At 41.5% G+C, this 22,412-nt stretch overlaps 1 protein-coding gene across 1 annotated transcript in view; it reads right to left on the bottom strand.

Moving 5' to 3' along the window:
• Positions 1-225: 225 nt before the first annotated feature.
• Positions 226-22,412, bottom strand: part of rngtt (RNA guanylyltransferase and 5'-phosphatase) — a 121,384-nt gene continuing 99,197 nt past the window's right edge. Inside the window, exons 14-16 of the mRNA XM_079639079.1 lie at positions 10,250-10,316; positions 3,731-3,854; positions 226-1,658 (exon numbers count right to left, since the gene is read on the bottom strand). Coding sequence (XP_079495205.1) covers positions 1,504-1,658; positions 3,731-3,854; positions 10,250-10,316 — 346 coding nt within the window. The 3' untranslated portion in view covers positions 226-1,503. The remainder of the gene's footprint in view (positions 1,659-3,730; positions 3,855-10,249; positions 10,317-22,412) is intronic.

Below are 22,412 nucleotides of genomic sequence, written 5' to 3'. Positions count from 1 at the left end.
ATAGTAATAACAGTAAATTATGCAAAATTAAGAGCAACTAACCTTCCAAACCTTCCAATCCAAACCCTTATACCATATATAAGTACATGTTGTTGAATATTACTCAGTACTTTCAGTGTAATCACAAAGTATAAGGACATAAGCAAGTTATTACATTACAAAGTCTCCGAAGATTTTTGCCCTTTGATTAAAAATGACCAGAGACATGTATTAGACCAGAGACGTAATAAATTAGACATTTATTAATGGGGTCAGTTTTGATTTCATGAACGTCTACGCTCTGCATTCCTGTATATATATCACCCAGATGCTGCTCGATGCTCGTCTTCATTCTCTTCATGAGCCTTTGAGGCTTCATAAATCCACCAGAAGTGCAATATGTGCTGCAATCACAGTCTAATGACTTCAGCATGCAGATGAGCTCAAGACAGCCTCATAGTGTTGCGTTTCTTCATTTGTCTTATGAGGAAACAACTGTAGACGTGAATGTCAGGTGTGACTCACTCCTCCAGAGACGGGGATAATGTCAGCTCTTCTCAGACGTGTGGATCTGCTCTTTCACACCAGGTTTCAATATTGTAAACACTAGATGAGACGTGTGAGAGCAATAAAGAATGCCATCAACTTTAGCTGTGACAGTTCAATTACGGGTGACAACCACTGAAATGTTCACAAATGACAAAAACAAGAATTGCGACAAATCCAATGTTGAGTTCAGCTAAAATGATGTCGTATCATGTGACCTTGAATCAATACGGACACAAAATACAACTGGTTTCAATCAGTTGTTTGAATCTTACCCATTTCTACTGAGGCTATATATAATTTTTTGACTGAGCAGAAATATCTTTTATCAATCCGTTGTATTTTATGCATTTTGTATGTGAAGGTATTGGCAGCTGGCAATCTTTATATTTGGATTTATTGCTTTAATATTTTTTTTTCTCCAAAACAATGAGCCAAAAGATCCAGGAAAACTTTTTTAAGAAACAAAACCTGAGAAAAAAAAGGGTTGGGGCGACATTTTCAAACGAGCAAAATGACATACAAAACACTCATGATCCTACAGTATGCTTTACTGATAAGTACTAAGAGTTACAGGTCTGGTGAATTCCCACAGTGTTTTCAGTGCATCTAGACAATCAAGCACACTTTACTGTTCTGTTCAGTAAAAAAAGTAGCTGCAGAACAAAACAATGCAGAGAGAAGGAGCGCCTGTAACAAATACAGAACATAAAAAAGAAAAACAATGCAATTCATTTGAATTTTTATTCTTTTAAATAAGAACGTGCCTCGGCACTCAATGTTGAAACAAGCTCTCTCAACAGTGTCTTTAAATAGATCGTGAACATCATCAAGATCAGAAGCCAAAGTCAGGCCAAAAAACACAGCGTTCTGCAAAAGTCTCTCCTCTTGCGGCGTGGACCGGCAGAGCCTGTGGAACATTTGGGGAATAAAAAAATATCAAACTGGTTGAGCAGTGTCCCGCGGGATGACACTGCGCTACTGCGGGATGCTGTGGTTGGCTCTCTTCGGGGCCGGGGGGGGCATCAGCTCGGAGTCGGCCGGGTGCTTGCGGGACTGCATCTGAGCGCACCGGTCCAGGAACTCGAAGAGAATCTGCTTTGTGACGGGGTGTTGGATGCTGTTGCACACGGCTGTGAGGACAACAGGACACAGGTGAGAACAATCAACCCATCCTGGGCTTTCAGCAGAGCTTGCCTCAAAGAATCTCGCTGACCACTTGTTCATAGCTAGCTATGTAAATAATAACATTTGGTTTAAAGGTGCAAACATTACATCCAACTCTGTTATATTGCATGGCTTGCGAGTATATATAGTCAAACTAAAAATTATTCAGACACCAGATATCATTTTTTATATATTTTTTTACTAATGGGTGCAGACACTATAGTTCATTTATGTAAGTGATAGGATAGCAAAATAAAGTAAACTGTGTCATGTTATACCCAAAAATTATTCATACAGTGACTACCAGTAAAATTTATAAAAATTTGGGACCAAAAATTATTCAGACACTTTGACCTGACCATGTTTTGCTTAAGTTTTTATTTTTTTTATTTTTTATTGTTAATGCACCCTTTTTACACCAGACTGAACAAAATTAAGCATTGCTTGGTAATCGGTTGACCTAAACTGGTATTATCTAATTGTGTACTTACATTTAACAGCTGACAACTATTCAACCTTATTCATCTGTGAGACAGTCTAACAGAAGGATGCCCAAAACCTGTGAAATATCAACTGATTTGATAACTCTGAGTTCTTGTCATAATTTATTACCATTTTCTAAACTATAGTGAATAAACTGTGATAATGTGAGAAATGTTGAAGGTGTCTGAATACATTTAGGTTTGTACTTCTAGCCTTAAAGGGGAACTGAAACGAAATAGGAAGTACAGGTGATATAACAGATGTGTTATCATTGTTATTTGTGGTAGGACGCTTAAAACGGCTGAAGTAGTTACAAGGGGGGAACAGTGATATTAGTTTGTTGTTTTGTTACTAGGGCGCAGCCATCTTGAGCTTCAACGGTCCGTGACGTCACTGGCATGGTAGGCTACTGACAGTTCAAGCAAAATGGCATATCAAGAGCATAACAGATCGAGAGGGGGGTCTTATTCAATCTTAATCAAGGTTCAAAAATGTTGATCTGTCCAACAAGCGAATATAACACCTCCGATGCCATCAAGGACCGAATAACCTGTTTGCAAAATGACTGGCATAAATGTGACCACAGCGGGTCCTGTAAACAAGTTCCACTCACCTCTTAGTTGTCATCTTGATGTTCACCTTCACCGTAGATCAGCTTGCTAAATTAATCCGACATCGAGGATGCTATCAAATATAAGCAATATCCATCGGCGACACTCGCAAGATACTTGTTAGTGTGATTTCAGCCGCTTTCAAACTGTGTATGAGAGACGCGGCGGCGCGCCTTCCCGGTTTAAATTTGACGAGCGCAAACGCCTAAACGCACTGCACAGACAGCCAGCTGTCACAGCGCATGCGCTAAACTCTCTTTATAGTCTTATTGACTATATCATAAGACTATAAAGAGAGTTTAGTGCATGCGCTGTGACAGCTGGCTGTCTGTGCAGTGCGTTTAGGCGTTTGCGCTCGTCAAATTTAAACCGGGAAGGCGCACCGCCGCGTCTCTCATACACAGTTTGAAAGCGGCTGAAAGCACACTAACAAGTATCTTGCGAGTGTCGTTGATGGATATTGCATAGCATCCTCGATGTCGAATTAATTTAGCAAGGTGATCTACGGTGAAGGTCAACATCAAGATGACAACTAAGAGGTGAGTGGAACTTGTTTACAGGACCCGCCGTGGTCACATTTATGCCAGTCATTTTGCAAAAAGGTTATTCGGTCCTTGATGGCATCGGAGGTGTTATATTCGCTTGTTGGACAGATCAACATTTTTGAACCTTGATTAAGATTGAATAAGACCCCCCTCTCGATCTGTTATGCTCTTGATATGGCATTTTGCTGGAGCTGTCAGTAGCCCACCATGCCAGTGACGTCACGGACCGTTGAAGCTCAAGATGGCTGCGCCCTAGTAACAAAACATGATAACACATCTGTTATATCACCTGTAATTCCTATTTCGTTTCAGTTCCCCTTTTAAGAGTATGGTTTCATCTAGTCACCTAAACAGAACAGAGCTGGACCCGGGCTATAGTTTAACACGTGTGAATCTTACCCATGGCTGTGTCATATGAGTTGGGGAAGCTCTTGTCAATCCTCTGCCGCATGAACACCCAGGTGTTATTGACGAACGTGCACTCGATTATTTTATTATCGTACTGTTTCAGGTCCTTTGATATCTGGAGCAAAACACAATTTTGAGAAAGAGATTACACCGTTGCATCATTCAAACCGAAAAGCATCATTGTAAACATGTACAAACCACATGGTTGAGTTAATATTTTATTGCATTAAGATTTTAGATTTGTATGTAATTTTATTCTAAGTGAAAGTAGAGATGAATAAAAGCTTTTGAGAAGATGGCATTGGATGAACCCCCCCGATTAACACAGGGGCGTCCGGTCCTCCTCCTGAAGGGCTACGGTTCACAGTTTATCTTCAACAGCAATTAAAGGGGTGGTTGATTATGATTTCACTTTTCTAACTTTAGTTAGTGTGTAATGTTGCTGTTTGAGCATAAACAACATCTGCAGTTACAACGCTCAAAGTTCAAAGCAAAGGCAGATTCTCTTTTACAGAAATCACTTAAGGACTACAACAAACGGCTAGAGACTACACGAAATATGCTAATCAATGACTTGAAGATAGTTAACTCCATATCAACAACATACATCCTTCAACTAACCATTCAGAAATGTTGTCACTTCTTCTTGAGTCTCTCCATCTTTGCCCGACTCCGGTTTGAACATAAAAGACTAAATGTTTGAAGCTCCGCCCTCTGTTTACAAAATTCCATCTCGATTCATTACAAAGTGTTTCTGACAGCATTGTTTGTCTGGTTTTAAACAGTGAATATTGCGTAAAATAAGTGCTACATTTGACTTCATTAAGTTGTATTGCATCTGTTAAAAAAGTTAATTTGTTGACCACTACAGGAAATGATGCAGGAGGAGAGGGAATCAGCGACGGGACACGAAAACGGGTCAGACACAAATCTCCAATCTCTCCATTAAATGTGTTTGCAGCTCGCATGCTAACCACCAACCGAAATGTTGACACTTTTTGTAGGTTGTAAAGTAACTGCCGACGCGTAATGTGTAATTACAGCCACAACACAGATGTCCCAATACATGACAGTTTCACAAAGGCCTTAAGAAAACAGGAGCGTGCTTGGCCCAAGTAAGCGAGAGAAAGGAAAATCTCAAAGATAAAGAGACTCGATCCTCAGTAAAGCGTGGCAGGTTGGTGTGTGGAGGAGGACGTGAGCTGGCAGTAAAGCCGCCCCCTTCTGGGCCTGTTGGCATGATGGGATGAGTAAATATCCTCACCATCCAACAGTGAAGGGCATCTGTGAGCACAGAGGGGAAGCTGAACATTTCAGGACTGACATTCACACACAAAAATATTCAAAGATCAATTAACCTTCGGTGGTACGGTACCTTTTCTCGCATCATACACGTCCTGCCTTGCCGTCGCTGACAGAACGCAAACACGGGCAACTTAACAGTCTCCGGCTTGGCTTAACCGAGCCAAATATAATAGAGGCGTCTGGCCAAAGATTCAGTGCACGCTTTCACACCCCACACAACTACACACGCACAACGGTGGCAGAGATCCAGGGATGTTGTTCGGCTTTCGTCTGGCACAGGACATGATGCTCCCGTTAGCTTTGGATGGGACCATCATGACACCCCGGTCACCCTCTTGAAGTCCTGGCAGGCATTTACAAACACCACACGGTGCCGAAAGCAGCCAAAGCCACTCCATTACAGCTAAAGCCTGCCAAACACCTTCGTGGTTTGTAATGATAATACGGTAGTCGACAATAAAAAAGTAAATCAATTTAATGAAAGTAACAGTCGGGGGCATCACAGCTCCTCCAACCACATTTTGGCAAATCATCATTACATTTTAAGAGTGCAAACAAAACACGGTTGCATCGACAACATGCAAATACTACGACTACTGCCTATTCACCAACCAATCAGGTGTGACTATCACATAATTAATATTCATGAGTCAAGCATTCTGATATGGTTCATATACACCCCTTTTTAAGAAAACCAATAACTGTAACAAGATTGTTAAAAACGATATCTTTAAATAGCAGATCCATTAGTGATGCAACTCACTTCAGTTCAGATGTGCTCAGTCTTGTGGAAATCAAATTATTTGGGATGCTCTACATCAGACTTGACTTGGACTCATGAACAAAACTCTATGCATAACAAGGAGAAATGTCTATTTTCTTGAATCTGAGTGCCACAACTCGGATAAGGAGTCTTTTGTGCACTTTTTTCATGCATGATAATGCAGCCGTTTCAGTGGTGCGGCCAGAAATCCCCAACAGGGAAGACCTTGGTGAAATAAAGTGGACCTCTATTCTCTGCCTCCGATTTCATTACTGAGTGAAATCTGAATACAATGAATATTTCTTTAGCATTTATGAACTATATTTGCTTGTATTATACAACACAATGTACAGCTGCACAATTAATTGTACAATAACGGCACAAATAAATTCACTTACTAGGTGTTAAACAGGACTGTTCCCAGCATGCACCGCGGCATGAGTAAATCATGTGGTGTTGGCTGCAGCTCTGTCCTTAAAAACTGATTGTTGAATGTCAGTCTAAAGCCCTATTCGGACGGTAATTGTTTCTCATGTGGACGTCCGTAAAAATAAATTGGCAATTCACTTCAGTGATAAAACTCATTCATTCAGATCCACGATGGAGGAGCAAGTTTTGTATACAAGTCTTTTATCTCAAAATGTCATTTTAAAAACGTGGATATTAGCAGAAATAAATACAGCCTCTTATTTACATAAGGTAAATATTGGTTTATATTTTTAATTTATAAAATGCCATATTAACGGTCCATTTCAAATGTTTACATGCTCCTTTGAGCGGTAATGAAATAATGTTCTTCTAAATACTTTCTTGCATTTCAGTAATAAAAGTGTAGGCTAGATATTTAAAATGCATCCAATTTACAGTGAAGCGCAACAGTTATCGTACGGTGGTCAGCAGTGGTCAAAAAGTTTAAACAGTGAATTTTCAATTGATCTCTTCTTGTAAACTCAAGAGATTCGGACAGCAATTAAATCATAACACAACGTGTTTGTCAAAAAAAACAGGAAAAGTTCACAAGGAAAAGTTGTTACTGTGTCGTTCTCTTTTTGCGTGATTATTTCGCTCAAACTGTGAAACAATTATTCGTCAGGATCAGTGGACAATGTAGCCAGCCACAACTAATAAAAATAGTGGTCATATTTACACACGTGAAATAAAAATACACTTTTTCAATCATATGAAATTACATGTATGTACATTATGAGCTATGATTAGTCTACAAATTTGATTCATTTCCAAATAATTAGTATATTCTTGCAGCTTGATTGACTGAGTGGACATTATGTGGCCTCATGTCTGGGTCATTTGTTTTCCTACAAGACCAATAACCGCTTTCATGTCCTAGTCTATAAAAACTGCTCGTCCATCTGTGGAAATTTCACCACACAACGCATGCTAAATAAACAGAATAATTGAATAAATGTTAAACGAAGGTAGAGACACAGTCAGCAGCACATCGTACGTGGTTTAGAGTGAAGGAAACAAATCAGTTATGAATGAACAAAAAACAGTTACCATAGTTACCCATTCATTTACTATTATGTGTGCATGTTAGAAAAAAGAAAGAAAAGAAAAAAAGCCTAAATGTTGTTTAATGGGTTTCTTGCCAGGTGAAGAAAGAAAGACACTAGACTTGAATTTGAGACAAACACTTGAGATTTGTGAACATAGACATCTGACAAATGGTCTTTATGTTAAAGGAGTGGTTGATTGCGATTTCACTTTTTTCATTTTAAATAGTGTGTAATGTTGCTGTTGGTGCATGAACAGTATCTGCAAAGTTGCTGCGCTGAAAGTTCAACGTAAGCGGAGATATCGTCTTTTAAAAATCAGGAAGTTTAATGCCTACAAAAACGACTCGAATGGGACTACAACGAGATACTTCCCGGGTTTTATACGTAACTAACCCATACATTTACATCAACCCTCCCTCCGGAATATGCAAAAAAAGGGACATGGCCATATTTCTGCGGCTTTGTGGAAGAGGAAGAGTTATAGTGGAGAGCTCTAGCCATGCCGTCTAAAGTGTGTTATTTTCACGCAGCTGTCAGGTCTTCTGTGTTCGGGCTTCCTACGGACGCTGTAGTTCGTCAACAATGGCTAAAATTTCTGTTTGATTATGTTCCTGAAAATTACAATCGTAATTTAGCTCTCTGTGCTGCGCATTTCACGGAAGACAGCTTCCAGAATCTCCACGAATTCAATGCCGGATTAAACAAGAAACTGTTACTAAAACATGAAGCAGTTCCAACTTTAAAACCAGAGGCAGCAGTTGTTGGCCCACAACCTGTAAGTAAGACTTAATAATTTTAAATGTATTTGCATGTATAATTTCAGACGTAATGTTTTAGTTTTATCAAGGACGTAAACAAATGCCAGCGCTGGCATTAGTAGCCACTTAGTTATGCTATTTCGTGTGTCTATGACAAACGCGTACAAACATTTTGAACCTGAATTTGTAATTATGTACTAATTTTGTAAAGGTATTTTCCAACATACTTTATGACGTAATTTTTAGATTTGATCAAGAACGTAAACCAATGCCAACGCTGTTTGTTTATAGTAGCCAGTTAGTTCGATGCTATTTTGTGTGTATAAGACAAACGTGTATAAAGCAAACTTCAGCTGCGGTATTACTCAGTCATTTATTCAGTTATATTAAATGTTTAATCAGGAGAAAACCGTATCTCAAAAGCTAACAAGCAGCAGTGGCATTTTCAAGTAACAGTGTATCAAAATTATTATATAATAGTAGTAGAATAGAATAATAATACAAATTTAAAAAAAATTGCCATTCGGGAACGTTTTGTTGGAGCCGTGTTTGGGGAGGTTCTGCTTGACTCTCTTCATTCCCGCTTTCTGGGTCTGATTCTGGCTCTGTATTGACACCATTATTTACATTTGACCGGAGCACATGCAACTTTCGCCCGTAAAGGTAATGTAAGTGAAGTTTCCGGACAACGTGCACTACACAGTTTAGCCAATTCAACACACCGGCCCAACTAACCAATCTGAGCCCATGCCTGTTTCTGAGGGAGTGGTTTCATAGAATCAGGAAGTCAACCGGTCGTTCAAATGACAAGAGGAGAAAGCGGCTTACAATAAAGGTGAAATTTATGAAAGATAAGGCTTTAAAAATAAAAAAAAAGACATGTTATATTGCACCTCATAAACACAATCATGCCAAGAAAAAAAGCAGTAAACCACCCCTTTAAGTTAAAGTTTATGGGAGAATCAACTCACAACTGATTCCAATAGAGTTGGGCATTAGCATGTTGTTAAAGGATAATTCTCGCCAAAATTGATCCTAGGCTCTTTTTGTTAATCTACCCGAGTCAAACATTCGTGTAAAAGCATAATTAGAATGGGAACGCCACTTTTAAGTTTGACCGCATTTTCAATGGGAGTGCTAGGGGCACTACAATGTTAGCATCAAAATAAATTGCTATTTTTAAAACACTAAGAAGGCTCGACACAACATGAAACTGTGCTCGAAGTATCATCAGGGGCTCTACACATGAACTAGAGCATTGGCTACATTGTTTGTCTACACAAAGTTTGCTAAAAAGAAAGGTTTTGTAAGTGTTTCCGGTGGCTGGAATTTTGTCAGTCAAAAGTAGTCGATCTCCGAATGCAACGTAACATGAGGAGAGTAAAGATGGAAAGCTCCTAAAGCTTGTTTCCATATAAATTGCCAAATTCACCCCTTGTACCAGCTCTTTTAATAATGTACTCCTTGAATATAAGTTGAGCAAAAATCTTAAAAACCATCACTAAATCAGGAAATTGAATGAAGTGTTCGCAGTAGCTAACGGCTTAAGAGCTTGTTTATAGACAGGTTCATGAGGCTTAAAGGGTTAGTTTATCAAAAAAAGAAAACTCTGAAAATCCTTTACTCACTCTTCATTCCAAACCCATAAGACTTTGGAAACACAAATTAAGGTATTTTAAGTTTTATTTATTTAAAATAAGTTTTGATTAACTTGACTTCAATGGAGGGACAGAAACCTCTCAGGTTTAATTAAAAATACCTTAATTTGTGTTTCGAAGATTAACCAAAGTCTTCTGGGTTTAAAATGTTAATTTTTGGGTGAGCCAAGATAGGCTTACACCTTTCAGTACAATATGCTCCATCTTTTACTGAGCTTGCCGCAGTGCATTCTGGGTTTACCAGCCTGAAAAAGGCAACCTGTTTAGAAGCCTAGTTTTCAGAAGTCTTCCGTAAAGAGCGCCTCAAGCTGCTGTTTAAGCAGGCAGATCGGTGTTTCAGTAAAGACCTCGTGTGTGACACAATGTTCACCTGTCTGACTCAATTAATTAAAAGCACATCCTGTAAAGAACACTTGAAAATGACATGACTATCTTTAGCAGCGCCTGTACTTGCGGTGGGAACGCTGACAGGAGGAATTATCAAAGAAGCAAACCAATGTTTCTCTCACCTTCATTTGCGCAAAGGGCATGTCATAGCTCCCCACGTACAGGAGACCCACCATCTGCGGGATCAGCCTGGAGAGAGAGACAAAATAAAGGTCTAAATTAAATTTTACATCCGGACAAGCAAGCATTGTGATATTCCCCAAGACAGCGTAACTCTGGGAAATAATAGCAGATCTGCTATGGAGGATGTCCTCCGATACTGCCATGTAATTATCTGGGCTTCAGAATAAGTGCCTGGAAGACTTTCACAGTCGGGATAAGGTTCCCAAAAACATAGACGCCGAGGGCTTTATGATATGAGTGGGAATGTTCGGGAGTGTTTTTGAGGACAAGGATTTTAACATCAACGTCGGCAATGACTTTAAATGGGATGACTGTAAATGCAGCACTGGCCTGATCGAGTCACTGAAATGAATGGACTGAATGACAACAAATAAATAAATGACGATTTAAAGCGGTAATTTAATTAATTAGTTATGAAAAAAATTATGAGTGAAAATTATTAACGCATTTAACACACCCGTCCCGCTCCAGACCCACGTAGGTCATCTCATATTTCATACAGCGGATTGGTGACGCACATTATGCAGGGCAACAACTCACTGCATGATTGAGCCTATAGAATGCAGTTATATGCACCTCAAATTCAAGATATTGGGGCAAAAACGCCCCTGTATGAGTTTTTGTCTTTGTCTCATATTTATATCATATGATATAGGCTAGTTAAGCAATACTGTTTTTGTTCCGAATAGTATGAGTGCAAATGTGATACTGATTTTATACAACAATTAAAAAATTAATAAATTTAATAATGTGTTATATTTTAGAAACAATATTGTCTGTTTTCGTCAGCGAAAATATTACATATAAAGCCACAGCAGAACGATTGTGTGTCTCTGAGCAACACAGCAGTGTTGACACAGAGTAGTGACTTACTCATTTAGACATGTACAGCTACCTACTGGCAGTTTTAGTTTCTTATTTATTTAAAAAATAATTCCCTATTCCACATTAGTAAAAAAAACACATTAAAGGTATAGATGATTTTTTTTTTTTAATTATGTCATAATTCACTCACCCTCATGGCCATTGTAGCCTAAAAGTTTTTGTAATAAAATCTATGTTGAATGAAATTGTATCATTGAAATGAAATTGTATCATTTCAAATACTGGTGAGAATATTAACATTTAGCTTTGTATATTGACAAACACACACAGATCAATTAATTAAACAGACTACATTTGCCTCCCTGACCCATATTTGGACGGGAAACAAACAAAAAAGTGATAGTCAAATGATCAATGATAAAAAATACAACAAAATAAGTCTTTTCATGTCTGTATACCACAATCACATATGTAATATATTTGAATTATCCTCATTTGGGGGCTTTTCTCAGCCAATATTAATCTGCATATTGAACAGCTATAATAAACATCAACTGGACTTCAAATGAAATGATCACATCATACCTGACATCTCATCTGAAAGCTGACAATCTACTCTAAATGTCTCATCTGAGTAAAAAATGAATAAATGAGGACTGGAAATGAATTCGGAATTAGAATCAATGATCATTGCAAATTTCTTTACTTCCCCTACAAACAGACTGTATAGGACACTGCAGGCCTGTCCTCTCATCACCGGCGGTCTATAATGGTCCCAGCTGTTCACACGTACACGCCCACTAAAATGTGTTACCATCCAAAATAGTAGTAAATCACCGGGGAGGAGACCGGATCCAAACCCTGACACTGAGGGCTAAAGAACTGCCTGCCAGTCAAGCTAATGGTGCAGTATATTTGGAGCATCCCGAAACACCAAGACTGTTTTTAGCCTCTGTTACTGAACGCTTGTTATCTCCCTTTGAAATGCAGATCACCTCACAGCTTTTTGTCAAATAATGAAACTCAATGAATGTAGTTGTTTACATGGCCACTGGAAATCAACTTCAGTGTGAACCAGACCTCCACATCAAGCGACTGATTGTCCACAAAGGCTCATCCGGCTTGTGTGTTTGCTGTCCGCTGTCTCTTTCTGCAGGTGTACTTCACACTGGTGTGTCATTACTGTTCCCATAAACGGTGTAGCAATGTGTGAACTGCTGAAATGTGCATTTCTCTCTTCCTATTATAATTAAGCCCATCAAGCTCAACCATCTGTTGACTGCTCAAAAAAATAATTTAGGGGTATCTGGTCGTCTTTTTCACTTGATGATAATGTTTCAGAGGAAATTCTGTGAAATGTATTCATGAAACACTGACATCAACAGACTGGATGAACTGGATGGCTGCATGTCAACCCGCAATCCGTGAAACTGCCGGATCACAAACGTAAAGTCCTGTTCACACTGACAGTGATTAAATGGTTACCACGATATCCAACCCTATCAGTCGCCAGATCACTCTGCAATATCATTGGTAGTTGCTGTAGTGTGTTACCGCTCATTTGCATAAGGACAAATAAGAGCGTCCTCAATAAAGAAAAGGAGAAAACCTGTTCAAAACACATACCAAGTTCTATTCTCTGTATTCAAGTTGGGTTTGTATGGTTTCCTCAAAAAGTAATAATTTAAATGTAATGATTTTTCATGTTCATGTGAATGTACTCATAGTAAAAAAAAACACGCCCCCTTAGGGCTGGGCGCACAGTGTTCCTCCTGTTCGTCAGCGCCGTTTCATCTGCCTTTAAACTAGTTTAAATCACTGAGACATTTGTGTTCTTCACTGAATGCAAGCGCTTCTCACTGGATCTCGTGACAGTGACTGATCAGAGTAAACACGTCTGCTCTAGTGAGCTCGCGCTGCCGTTTGGACTTTGAGCCGAGCGGATAAACGGTCCGTGTGGCGCACGGTTCAAATGAGTTTCTTTTCGCTTTTGGTGCATAAAACATTATCGAACATTTATCGAACTCTTGATATCGTTTTATCGACAAAAATTATATCGCGATAATTATCGTTATCGTTTTATCGCCCAGCCCTACGCCCCCTACAGGCTGATTGGCTCACTCTCCTCCCATCACGAGTGCACACGCCCCTTACGGCTGATTGGCTCACTCTCCTCCCATCATGAGTGGACATGCCCAACACAGCTGATTAGCTCACTCCCTCTCCTCCCATAATGCATGGACACGCCCCCTACTGCTGATTGGCTCACTCCCTCTCCTCTTATAATGAGTGGACACGCCCCCCACAGCTGATTACCTCACTCTCTCTCCTCCCATCATGAGTGGACACGCCCCTACAGCTAATTACCTCACTCTCTCTCCTCCCATCATGAGTGGACACGCCCCCTACAGCTAATTACCTCACTCTCTCTCCTCCCATCATGAGTGGACACGCCCCCACAGCTGATTACCTCACTCTCTCTCCTCCCATCATGAGTGGACACGCCCCTACAGCTAATTACCTCACTCTCTCTCCTCCCATCATGAGTGGACACGCCCCCTACAGCTAATTACCTCACTCTATCTCCTCCCATCATGAGTGGACACGCCCCAACAGCTAATTACCTCACTCTCTCTCCTCCCATCATGAGTGGACACGCCCCCCACAGCTGATTACCTCACTCTCTCTCCTCCCATCATGAGTGGACACGCCCCCTACAGCTAATTACCTCACTCTCTCTCCTCCCATCATGAGTGGACACGCCCCCTACAGCTAATTACCTCACTCTATCTCCTCCCATCATGAGTGGACACGCCCCAACAGCTAATTACCTCACTCTCTCTCCTCCCATCATGAGTGGACACGCCCCCCACAGCTGATTACCTCACTCTCTCTCCTCCCATCATGAGTGGACACGCCCCCTACAGCTAATTACCTCACTCTATCTCCTCCCATCATGAGTGGTAACGCCCCCTACAGCTGATTGGCTACAGGTGTGTTGTGGTGTTCGGTCCGATCCACTTTCAACAGCGTTTTTAAAAAATAGCTGCATCTTTAAGGTTGTCTTTTTAAACAAATTTAAGACTTTGTACCATCCATTTTTTTTTGACAAATTTAAAACAGATGTTTATGATAGTAAAGGAGAATTTAAGTCATTAAAGTTATGAATTGCATTTTTGAATAAATTGGAAAAAAGAAAAATAGTCTAAATTACCCAGTCTCTTGCAGAATGCAAAAATTGGACAAGTCAGACAAGTACGGTCTGCATGGGAACCTGTCAGAGAATGGAAAATGGAGGGTAGCCAAGCTGAAAATTGGACGATATTTCACCTTTTAACAAGTCCAGGACACCAAAGGAGAGTGTTAGAGCGTTGGCATGTTTCAACTTTAGCCGTGTGACAGAAAAGTCCTGATGTCTTGGCATAGAAAGCCTTTGGAAAAACTTGAAAACACCAAATCGCTCAATACTAAAAGTTTGAATGGTTGTGAACAAAATCATCTCTGCTTGGTCAATGACACATGGAAAATATAATATCTCCCTCTCTCCATTGAAACTGAACTGGAAACTCCGCTTTTTTACTGTAGAAACACAAGGTCAGTGGAGACGTCACTGCTGTAGTTCACGCAGGTATAGCATCAACTCAAAAGACTCAAAGTTCAGCTTCTTTTTACACTACAGTGTAGATTCAACAGGAGAAGGTTTGAGTTGACTTTGCCCTTTCAGGTTTTGAGGCAACAAAGGGTTTTGAAATGCTACTAGACCATTGAGACATGTTCTGAAAGAATTCTTTCTGCTGCTTTTAACACATGAAGCGTGTTTGTGGAGCAGCTAGACTAATGAAATGTTTATCTGTTTACAAAGCGCACAAATTCATTTCCTTAAAAATTGTACCAAATGAACCCAAGGTGCTCTCATTACCGCTCTCCAGCATTCAGTGCCGTCTATGCAAAGAGTCAGGGGTTCTTGTATTATTTTACCCATCTCATTTCAAAGCTCTCTGCAAATATAGAGGGCATGGTGAGAGGGAAAAACACTCACAGATAAAGAGAGAGAGATCTGTGTGTGTGGGAGGAGAGTGGAGATGTCATCTTTCTCAGTTTCCTGGCAGGGAAGTAACCCCGCTAATAACCTCAGTGCTCGCTGGCACATCTGCTGTGGGAAAGACAGGACTGTGATGCTTCCTTGACACACACTGCCCATTGGCTTTCACAAAATATATATTTAACATACACGCTGGACAAAAAGGACAGAAAAAAAAAAAAAGCTTGGGAAACCTTAAACATGTTAATCAAAGCTTAGAGCAAATTATCCACTGGGTCAAATCCTAATGATGATGTAGAAACGTTTACATGTGCAGATCAAATATTCGTCAGAATCACGGTGAAATTGGGCTTTTTCTTTCGAGTTAAGTCTTTCTTTTGAAGCAAGGAGGAGCTGCTACTTTCTTTTCAGTGTTGGATTATTGTGATATTATTTATATGCAGGCACCTAAGCATTGTTTACAGGTGCTGGACTCTGTTTATCACGGAGCATTAAGGTTTATTACTAATTCAAAAGCCATTACCATTATTGTTTACTGTAGTCTCGGGTTGGATGGCCTGCGCTGTCATCCTGTAGACTTAACACCGTGTCCTAACCAGACGCGATGCGATAAGATACAGCCACAAATAATTTGTCTGTCCAAACTAGACTCGACGCGTCTGTGAGATACGTAAAAATCAATCAAAACCCACAGCCAATCAGAACAGCGTGTGGGCGGAGTCTTGCGGCAAGTGCGCAGCAACCAGAGAGTAGGCACTCGCAAGAAAATGGATAAGTAGCTACATAATCAAATTCACAAATATTACACCATTTAAACAGTATTCAAATACATAGGCTACTGAATTACTAAAACAGTCTAATAATACACTTGTTTCTACACAGTTTGAGCGTTCTTGTTTCCATTTGTTTAGTTTCAAGATCTGAGGTGAGTTATCCATTGTTGCTTTTACAGCTTAAATGATATTCAAAGTCACATTACACGGTTTTAACATTAAATAAACCACATAAACAGTGCCTGAGATTATCATTCCCACACTTTGTTTGTAGTTTCAGCGCGACGTCGCAGAAAAATAGAAACCGTTTCTAAAATAGAATAGTCACGGAGTCGCGGCTGGTTAGGACAAAAACTCTAACATGGAAAAGAGACATTTTATTGCGCATCGCATCGCATCGCATCGCGTGTAGTTAGGACACGGTGTATGGCACTGGTACATATTTATTTATAAAATGATTCTGGGTTTGCTTCCCTTCAAAAGAGGTGTAAAGAACTCTTATTTTTATAAATATCCTGAAAGTCCATACAAATATAAAAGTGTGTTTAGTTATGCTGCTCCGTTTGATTGGAACTAGTTAAGATAAATTATGCTTTAAAGAGTTGGTCTTTCTAAATTAATTTATGGATATTTTAAATTATTTGGTTGTGGAAGTACCTGATTGTAATAGTTTTTAGTGATATGTGTACATGTTGTAAAGTAAAATAATGTCTTATGTTGAAATATTTTTGTATTAAGTGTGGTGCCTCTGTCTTGGCCAGGACCCTCATGTAAAAGAGATTTTAAATCAAGACTTTTATTTCCTGGTTAAATAAAAACAAGTAAATAAATAAATAATTACCAGTGGCTATTCAGTTCGCTTACATGACTCTTATCATCATTATTATTATTATTTTGGTCACACTTTAGATTAGGGTCCAATTCTCGCTATTAACGAACTATTAACTACGACTTTTGCCTCAATAAACTCCTAATTACTGCTTATTAATAGTTAGTAAGGTAGTTGTTACTATTATTATTGGGTGGATTAAGGGATGTAGAATATGGTCATTCAGATTAAGGCATTAATATGTGCTTTATAAGTACTAATATCCTAGTAATATGCATGCTAATAAGCAACTAGTTAATGTGAGAATTGGATGCTAAACTAAAGTGTTACCATTACTTTTTATTTTATAACAGCATAGATATTTTGTTTGTGAGTTTGAAACGCTTTTGCAAGCTGCCTTATAAATCCATCTTTGCCCCAAGAGTCAAGACTCCATTCATGCGTTCTGTCTGATCTATTTTTAAGTTTTGCTCTACGTATACATGCGTCAGACGAACGTCTTTCTCCATAGCTTCTTGCTATTTTTTTTTTTTGAGTTTATAAAATGGCTTGTCTTTTAATAATGCGCAGGGCATCCATGTCAGTTTTTACGCCAATAGACCAATGAGAAGAGTGTGGGGGCGGGACACTGAGTATACAGTAACAACTGTGCATTTGCCTCAGGGTTTAGAAGCAACAACTTTGGTGTGTTTGAGCAGAAACAGCATTTTAAGTTCTAGCCTCCTTTCCAGATGGTTAATGTGAAATAAAATAAAGCGTAATAACATTATTTTTAAATGAAAGCTATATCCTTGAATACACAGATGCAGATCTTAAGGCATCTAAACTCGACAAAACTGCTGTTTGACATCATCTCATTCCTGGTGCAGAATCTGGCACAGGACAGGTGAACTCTTAACCTCACACTGCAAGAGCATGATGGAAAGCACACAGAGCATGCTTTTGCATTATACTGCATGCATTTTTTATTGTTTTTCTATTTAAACATTTGGCAAAGTAACACAGCAAATGGCCGCTGAGGTTCTCTGCGTTCTTTCCCATTCTGCTGTGCAGTGCAGTATTTACAGTAGTAGTATACTTTATTGTCCTCGAAAGGAAATTTGTTGTGGACTACATGTTGCTGCATGGACATATAAAAAGACAGTTAACTTAAGACTTTAAAAATGTAAAATGATCAAGATAAACAGTTATTCAACATTCGTACAGATACAGGCACAAAGGAATTCTTATACCGGTTTAGTTTGCACATCGGGACTCTATATCTTCAACCAGAGGGAAGCATTTCATACTGTGAATACAAGAAGTGAGTATGGTCCCCCACAATTTTCTGTACCTGATTAAGAATGCAAATCTCATATAAGTATTGAAGATTCAAATATTCTTCTTGCCCAACAATTTTTAATGCTGTCAACACCAGGTGTGCTAATTTAGATTTTAGCTGTACAGTTATGTTCTCAAACCTTACTGTAACACCATAACTATACTTTGTAAAACAACATCAGTACATGTTGCTTCGTGTAAAAACGTACTCGGTTACTAACGTAACCTCGGTTCTCTCTAGGAGAGGGAACGAGTACTGCGTCGAAAGACGCTTTTGGGAAAGATATTTCTTTTTCGAGATTGAAGCCTAAAAATTAATCCTTAATTTTGTAATTATTGTAAAACGCTTTTCTGTAGCATACAACCTTAGGCGGAGCAATATCGCTCACCCATTGGCTGTTCCGCCAGAAAAGCACAGCCTATGCGAGGCCAGTGACGCTGACCAATGAGGGCGCTTTGCGCCCTTCCGCGTCATCTCCCGCCGAAACAGGCGTGGTCTAGGCCTATAAATACAAGCATAGCTGTCCTCCACTCTGATTTTCTTCACTGAAGCGACGCAGCGTGGGCACGCACGGCCTGAGACGCAGTACTCGTTCCCTCTCCTAGAGAGAACCGAGGTTACGTTAGTAACCGAGTACGTTCTCTTACGTAGAGTTCTCTCGTACTGCGTCGAAAGACGCTTACGGGAACCCTTGTAACACACCGTGCGTGCTCTTGGACCGACACAGACACCCGAGGGCGCGCGCGCCCTGGCATACAAGCGCCTACACCAAGAGAGTATAGGGAGAGCGGCTAAATTAGCATCATCCCTTTATGGTAGTGCCTCTAAGGGCATAATAACATATATATGAAATATAGATATATATGAGGGGTAATAGCATGCTCATGGGACACATTGTCAGTGAGTGATGCTTAAACATTGAAGTGATCTGGGCCGCAGCGCGGGGCAGGAACACAATACATAGTCTTCTAGACCGAGAGCAGTTTAGCCTGCAACGCAGGAACCTCTAGGTTATAGAACCTTATAAATGTAGACGGGGAGGCCCAGCCTGCCGCCATACAGATATCTTGTAACGAGATTCCACTATACCAAGCCCACGAAGAGGCCATGCCTCTCGTAGAATGTGCTCTAATGCCCAGAGGGCATTCCAAACCTCTAGATGCGTAGGCTAGCGCAATGGCGTCCACTACCCATCGAGATAGACTCTGTTTCGTCGCAGCTCGCCCTTTAGAGCGCCCACTGAACGAAACAAAGAGCTGCTCCAACTGTCGAAAAGCAGCGGAGCGGGACACATAAGCTCTTAATGCCCTGACCGGGCAAAGGGAGCTATTTCCGTCCTCAGAGGCCGGCAGAGCCGACAGGGAGATGACCTGAGCCCTGAACGGTGTGTTGAGGGACTTAGGTACGTACCCATGCTTCGGTTTCAACACGACTACAGAGTCGTTGGGCCCGAACTCCATGCAAGAGGCTCTAACTGAGAGCGCTTGCAAATCCCCTACACGCTTCACTGAAGCGAGAGCCAAAAGAAACACGGTCTTGAAAGACAGGTGCTTCATGTCAACTGAGTGAATAGGCTCGAAAGGGGCCCCTTTCATAGCGTTCAACACCGTAGAAAGGTCCCAAACGGGGAATGAAGGAGGCCTCGGAGGATTTAACCTCCTGGCTCCTCTAAGGAAACGGACCACCAGGTCGTTTCTGCCCAGTGAATGGCCAAGCGTTGGATTAACGAACGCTGATATGGCTGCCACATAGACTTTGAGCGTGGATGGGGTTCTTCCCTTATACAATAGCTCCTGCAGGAAGGAGAGAATCTCCGTTTCCCCGCACTGAAGTGGTGACAGACCTCGGTCTGAACACCAACCAGAGAACACCGACCATTTGGAAGCGTAGAGCCGTCTAGTAGACGGGGCCCTAGCCTGCTCGATCGTGTCTAACACTCCTCTAGGGAGGTTAGTGGGTACCCGTTTATGGCCCACACATGTAGGGACCATAGATCCGGGTGAGGATGCAAAATCGAGCCCATGGCCTGCGAGAGGAGTTCCCTCCTGACTGGGATCGGCCACGGGGCAGTACTCTTCAGCCGCATCAAAACTGGGAACCAAGGTTGATTCGTCCCGTATGGTGCGACAAGAAGCACTGAGCATCCGCTTTTCCTGATTCGCTCCAGCACTTGAGGCAGGAGTGAGACAGGTGGAAAAGCATAGAGCGGACGGCGGGGCCAGACACTGGCCAGCGCGTTCGTGCTCTTTGAAAAGAATTCCGGGCAGTGAGCGCTGGGCCCATACCAGTATGCGTTCCGTCAACCTGAAGAGGTTCCGGGATCTCACGCCACCCAGGCGGTTTATATGCATATAATAAAAACAACAATCAGTCTGGCTTCAAAAGCGGACACTCAACTGAGACTGCTCTGCTCTCAGTAATCGAAGCACTAAGACTTGCAAGAGCCGCTTCCAAATCCTCAGTTCTCATCCTGCTGGATCTGTCTGCTGCCTTTGACACAGTTAACCACCAGATCCTCCTGTCAATCCTAAAGAGGAAGGGCATCTCGGGAACTGCACTCCTGTGGTTCAAGTCTTACCTCTCAGGTAGGTCTTTTAGGGTGTCGTGGAGGGGTGAGGTGTCTAAAACCCTACATCTAGCTACTGGTGAGCCTCAGGGCTCAGTGCTTGGACCACTTCTCTTCTCCATCTACATGACATCACTAGGATCTGTGATTCAGAAACATGGCTTTTCCTACCACTGCTACGCTGATGACACACAACTCTACCTCTCATTCCAGCCTGATGATCCGACGGTAGCCGCTCGCATCTCAGCCTGCCTGACAGACATCTCTGGCTGGATGAAGGACCACCACCTTCAACTAAACCTTGCGAAGACAGAGCTACTTGTAATCCCGGCTAACCCAGCACTTAATCACAACTTCACCATCCAGCTAGGCTCTTCATCCATAACTCCATCAAGATCAGCCAGGAACCTTGGAGTTGTAATTGATGACCAATTGAATTTCACAGACCACATTGCTAGCACTGCCCGGTCATGCAGATTTTCCTTGTACAACATCAGAAGGATCAGGCCCTTCCTATCAGAGCATGCTACACAACTCCTTGTTCAGGCGCTTGTTCTATCCAGACTGGACTATTGTAATGCTCTCCTGGCTGGTCTCCCAGCTTGCACTGTCAAACCTCTGCAACTGATCCAGAATGCTGCAGCTAGAGTGGTCTTCAACGAGCCGAAGAGAGCACATGTCACTCCTCTCCTCACGAAATTGCACTGGTTGCCGGTTGCCGCTCGCATCAAATTCAAGTCACTGACGTTTGCCTACAGAACAACCACTGGCACTGCTCCCTTGTACCTGAACTCATTACTACAGACTTATGTGCCATCCAGAAACTTGCGCTCTGCAAGTGAGCGGCGTCTGGTGGTGCCATCCCAAAGAGGCACGAAATCTCTCTCTCGGACCTTTACCATGACTGTTCCCTGCTGGTGGAATGATCTGCCTAGCTCAGCCAGAGCTGCTGAGTCTGTAGCCATCTTTAAGAAACTGCTGAAGACGTATCTTTTTCGGCAGCACTTGAGCACTTAATCCAGTACTACTAACACTTTCTTATCTAAAAAAAAAAAAAAATTGCGTTGGATTGTACTGTGAAGGGTCATAGCACTTACATACTGTTGTCCTACTGCTAGCTTAATTGCTTCTATTGTTTCTCATTTGTAAGTCGCTTTGGATAAAAGCGTCAGCTAAATGAATAAATGTAAATGTAAAATGTAAATGTATATAGGCTACTACCGACGTGTTGTCCGAACGGACCAGGACGTGGTGTCCCTTTATCCGAGGACGAAAACGCCTCAGCGCTAAGTCCACTGCCATCATTTCTAGGCAGTTTATGTGCGGTAGTTCGACTCGCTCCGCCCACTGGCCAAAGAACGGTCTGCCTTCGAGCAGTGCTCCCCAGCCTGAGGTGGACGCGTCCGTGGACACCACCTTCAGGCTCGAGGAAGTCCCCAGGCTTACACCTGACCGGTACCAGTCTGACGCTCTCCATGGTGTCAGGGCTGAAATGCATTCCTGATTGACCTTGAGGCGATAACGACCGTGAACCCATGCTCGGCGCGGTACGCGCGCTTTCAGCCAGAACTGCAGTGGGCGCATGCGCAGCAGGCCCAACTGTAGAGCTGCCGAGGCTGAGGCCATGAGGCCTAGCATTTTTTTGAAATCTCCTGAGCGGCACTATATGACTGCTGCGGAAGGATTTCGCCATCTGCAGGGTGTTTCGCCTGCGCTGTGATGACAGCCGTGCTGTCATAGACAGCG

Source organism: Phoxinus phoxinus (genome assembly GCF_949152265.1).
Source record: "Phoxinus phoxinus genome assembly, chromosome: 16".
Taxonomy (NCBI): domain Eukaryota; kingdom Metazoa; phylum Chordata; class Actinopteri; order Cypriniformes; family Leuciscidae; genus Phoxinus; species Phoxinus phoxinus.
Note: the sequence above shows the minus strand (reverse complement) of the source record. Positions and strands in the feature narration are given on the sequence as shown.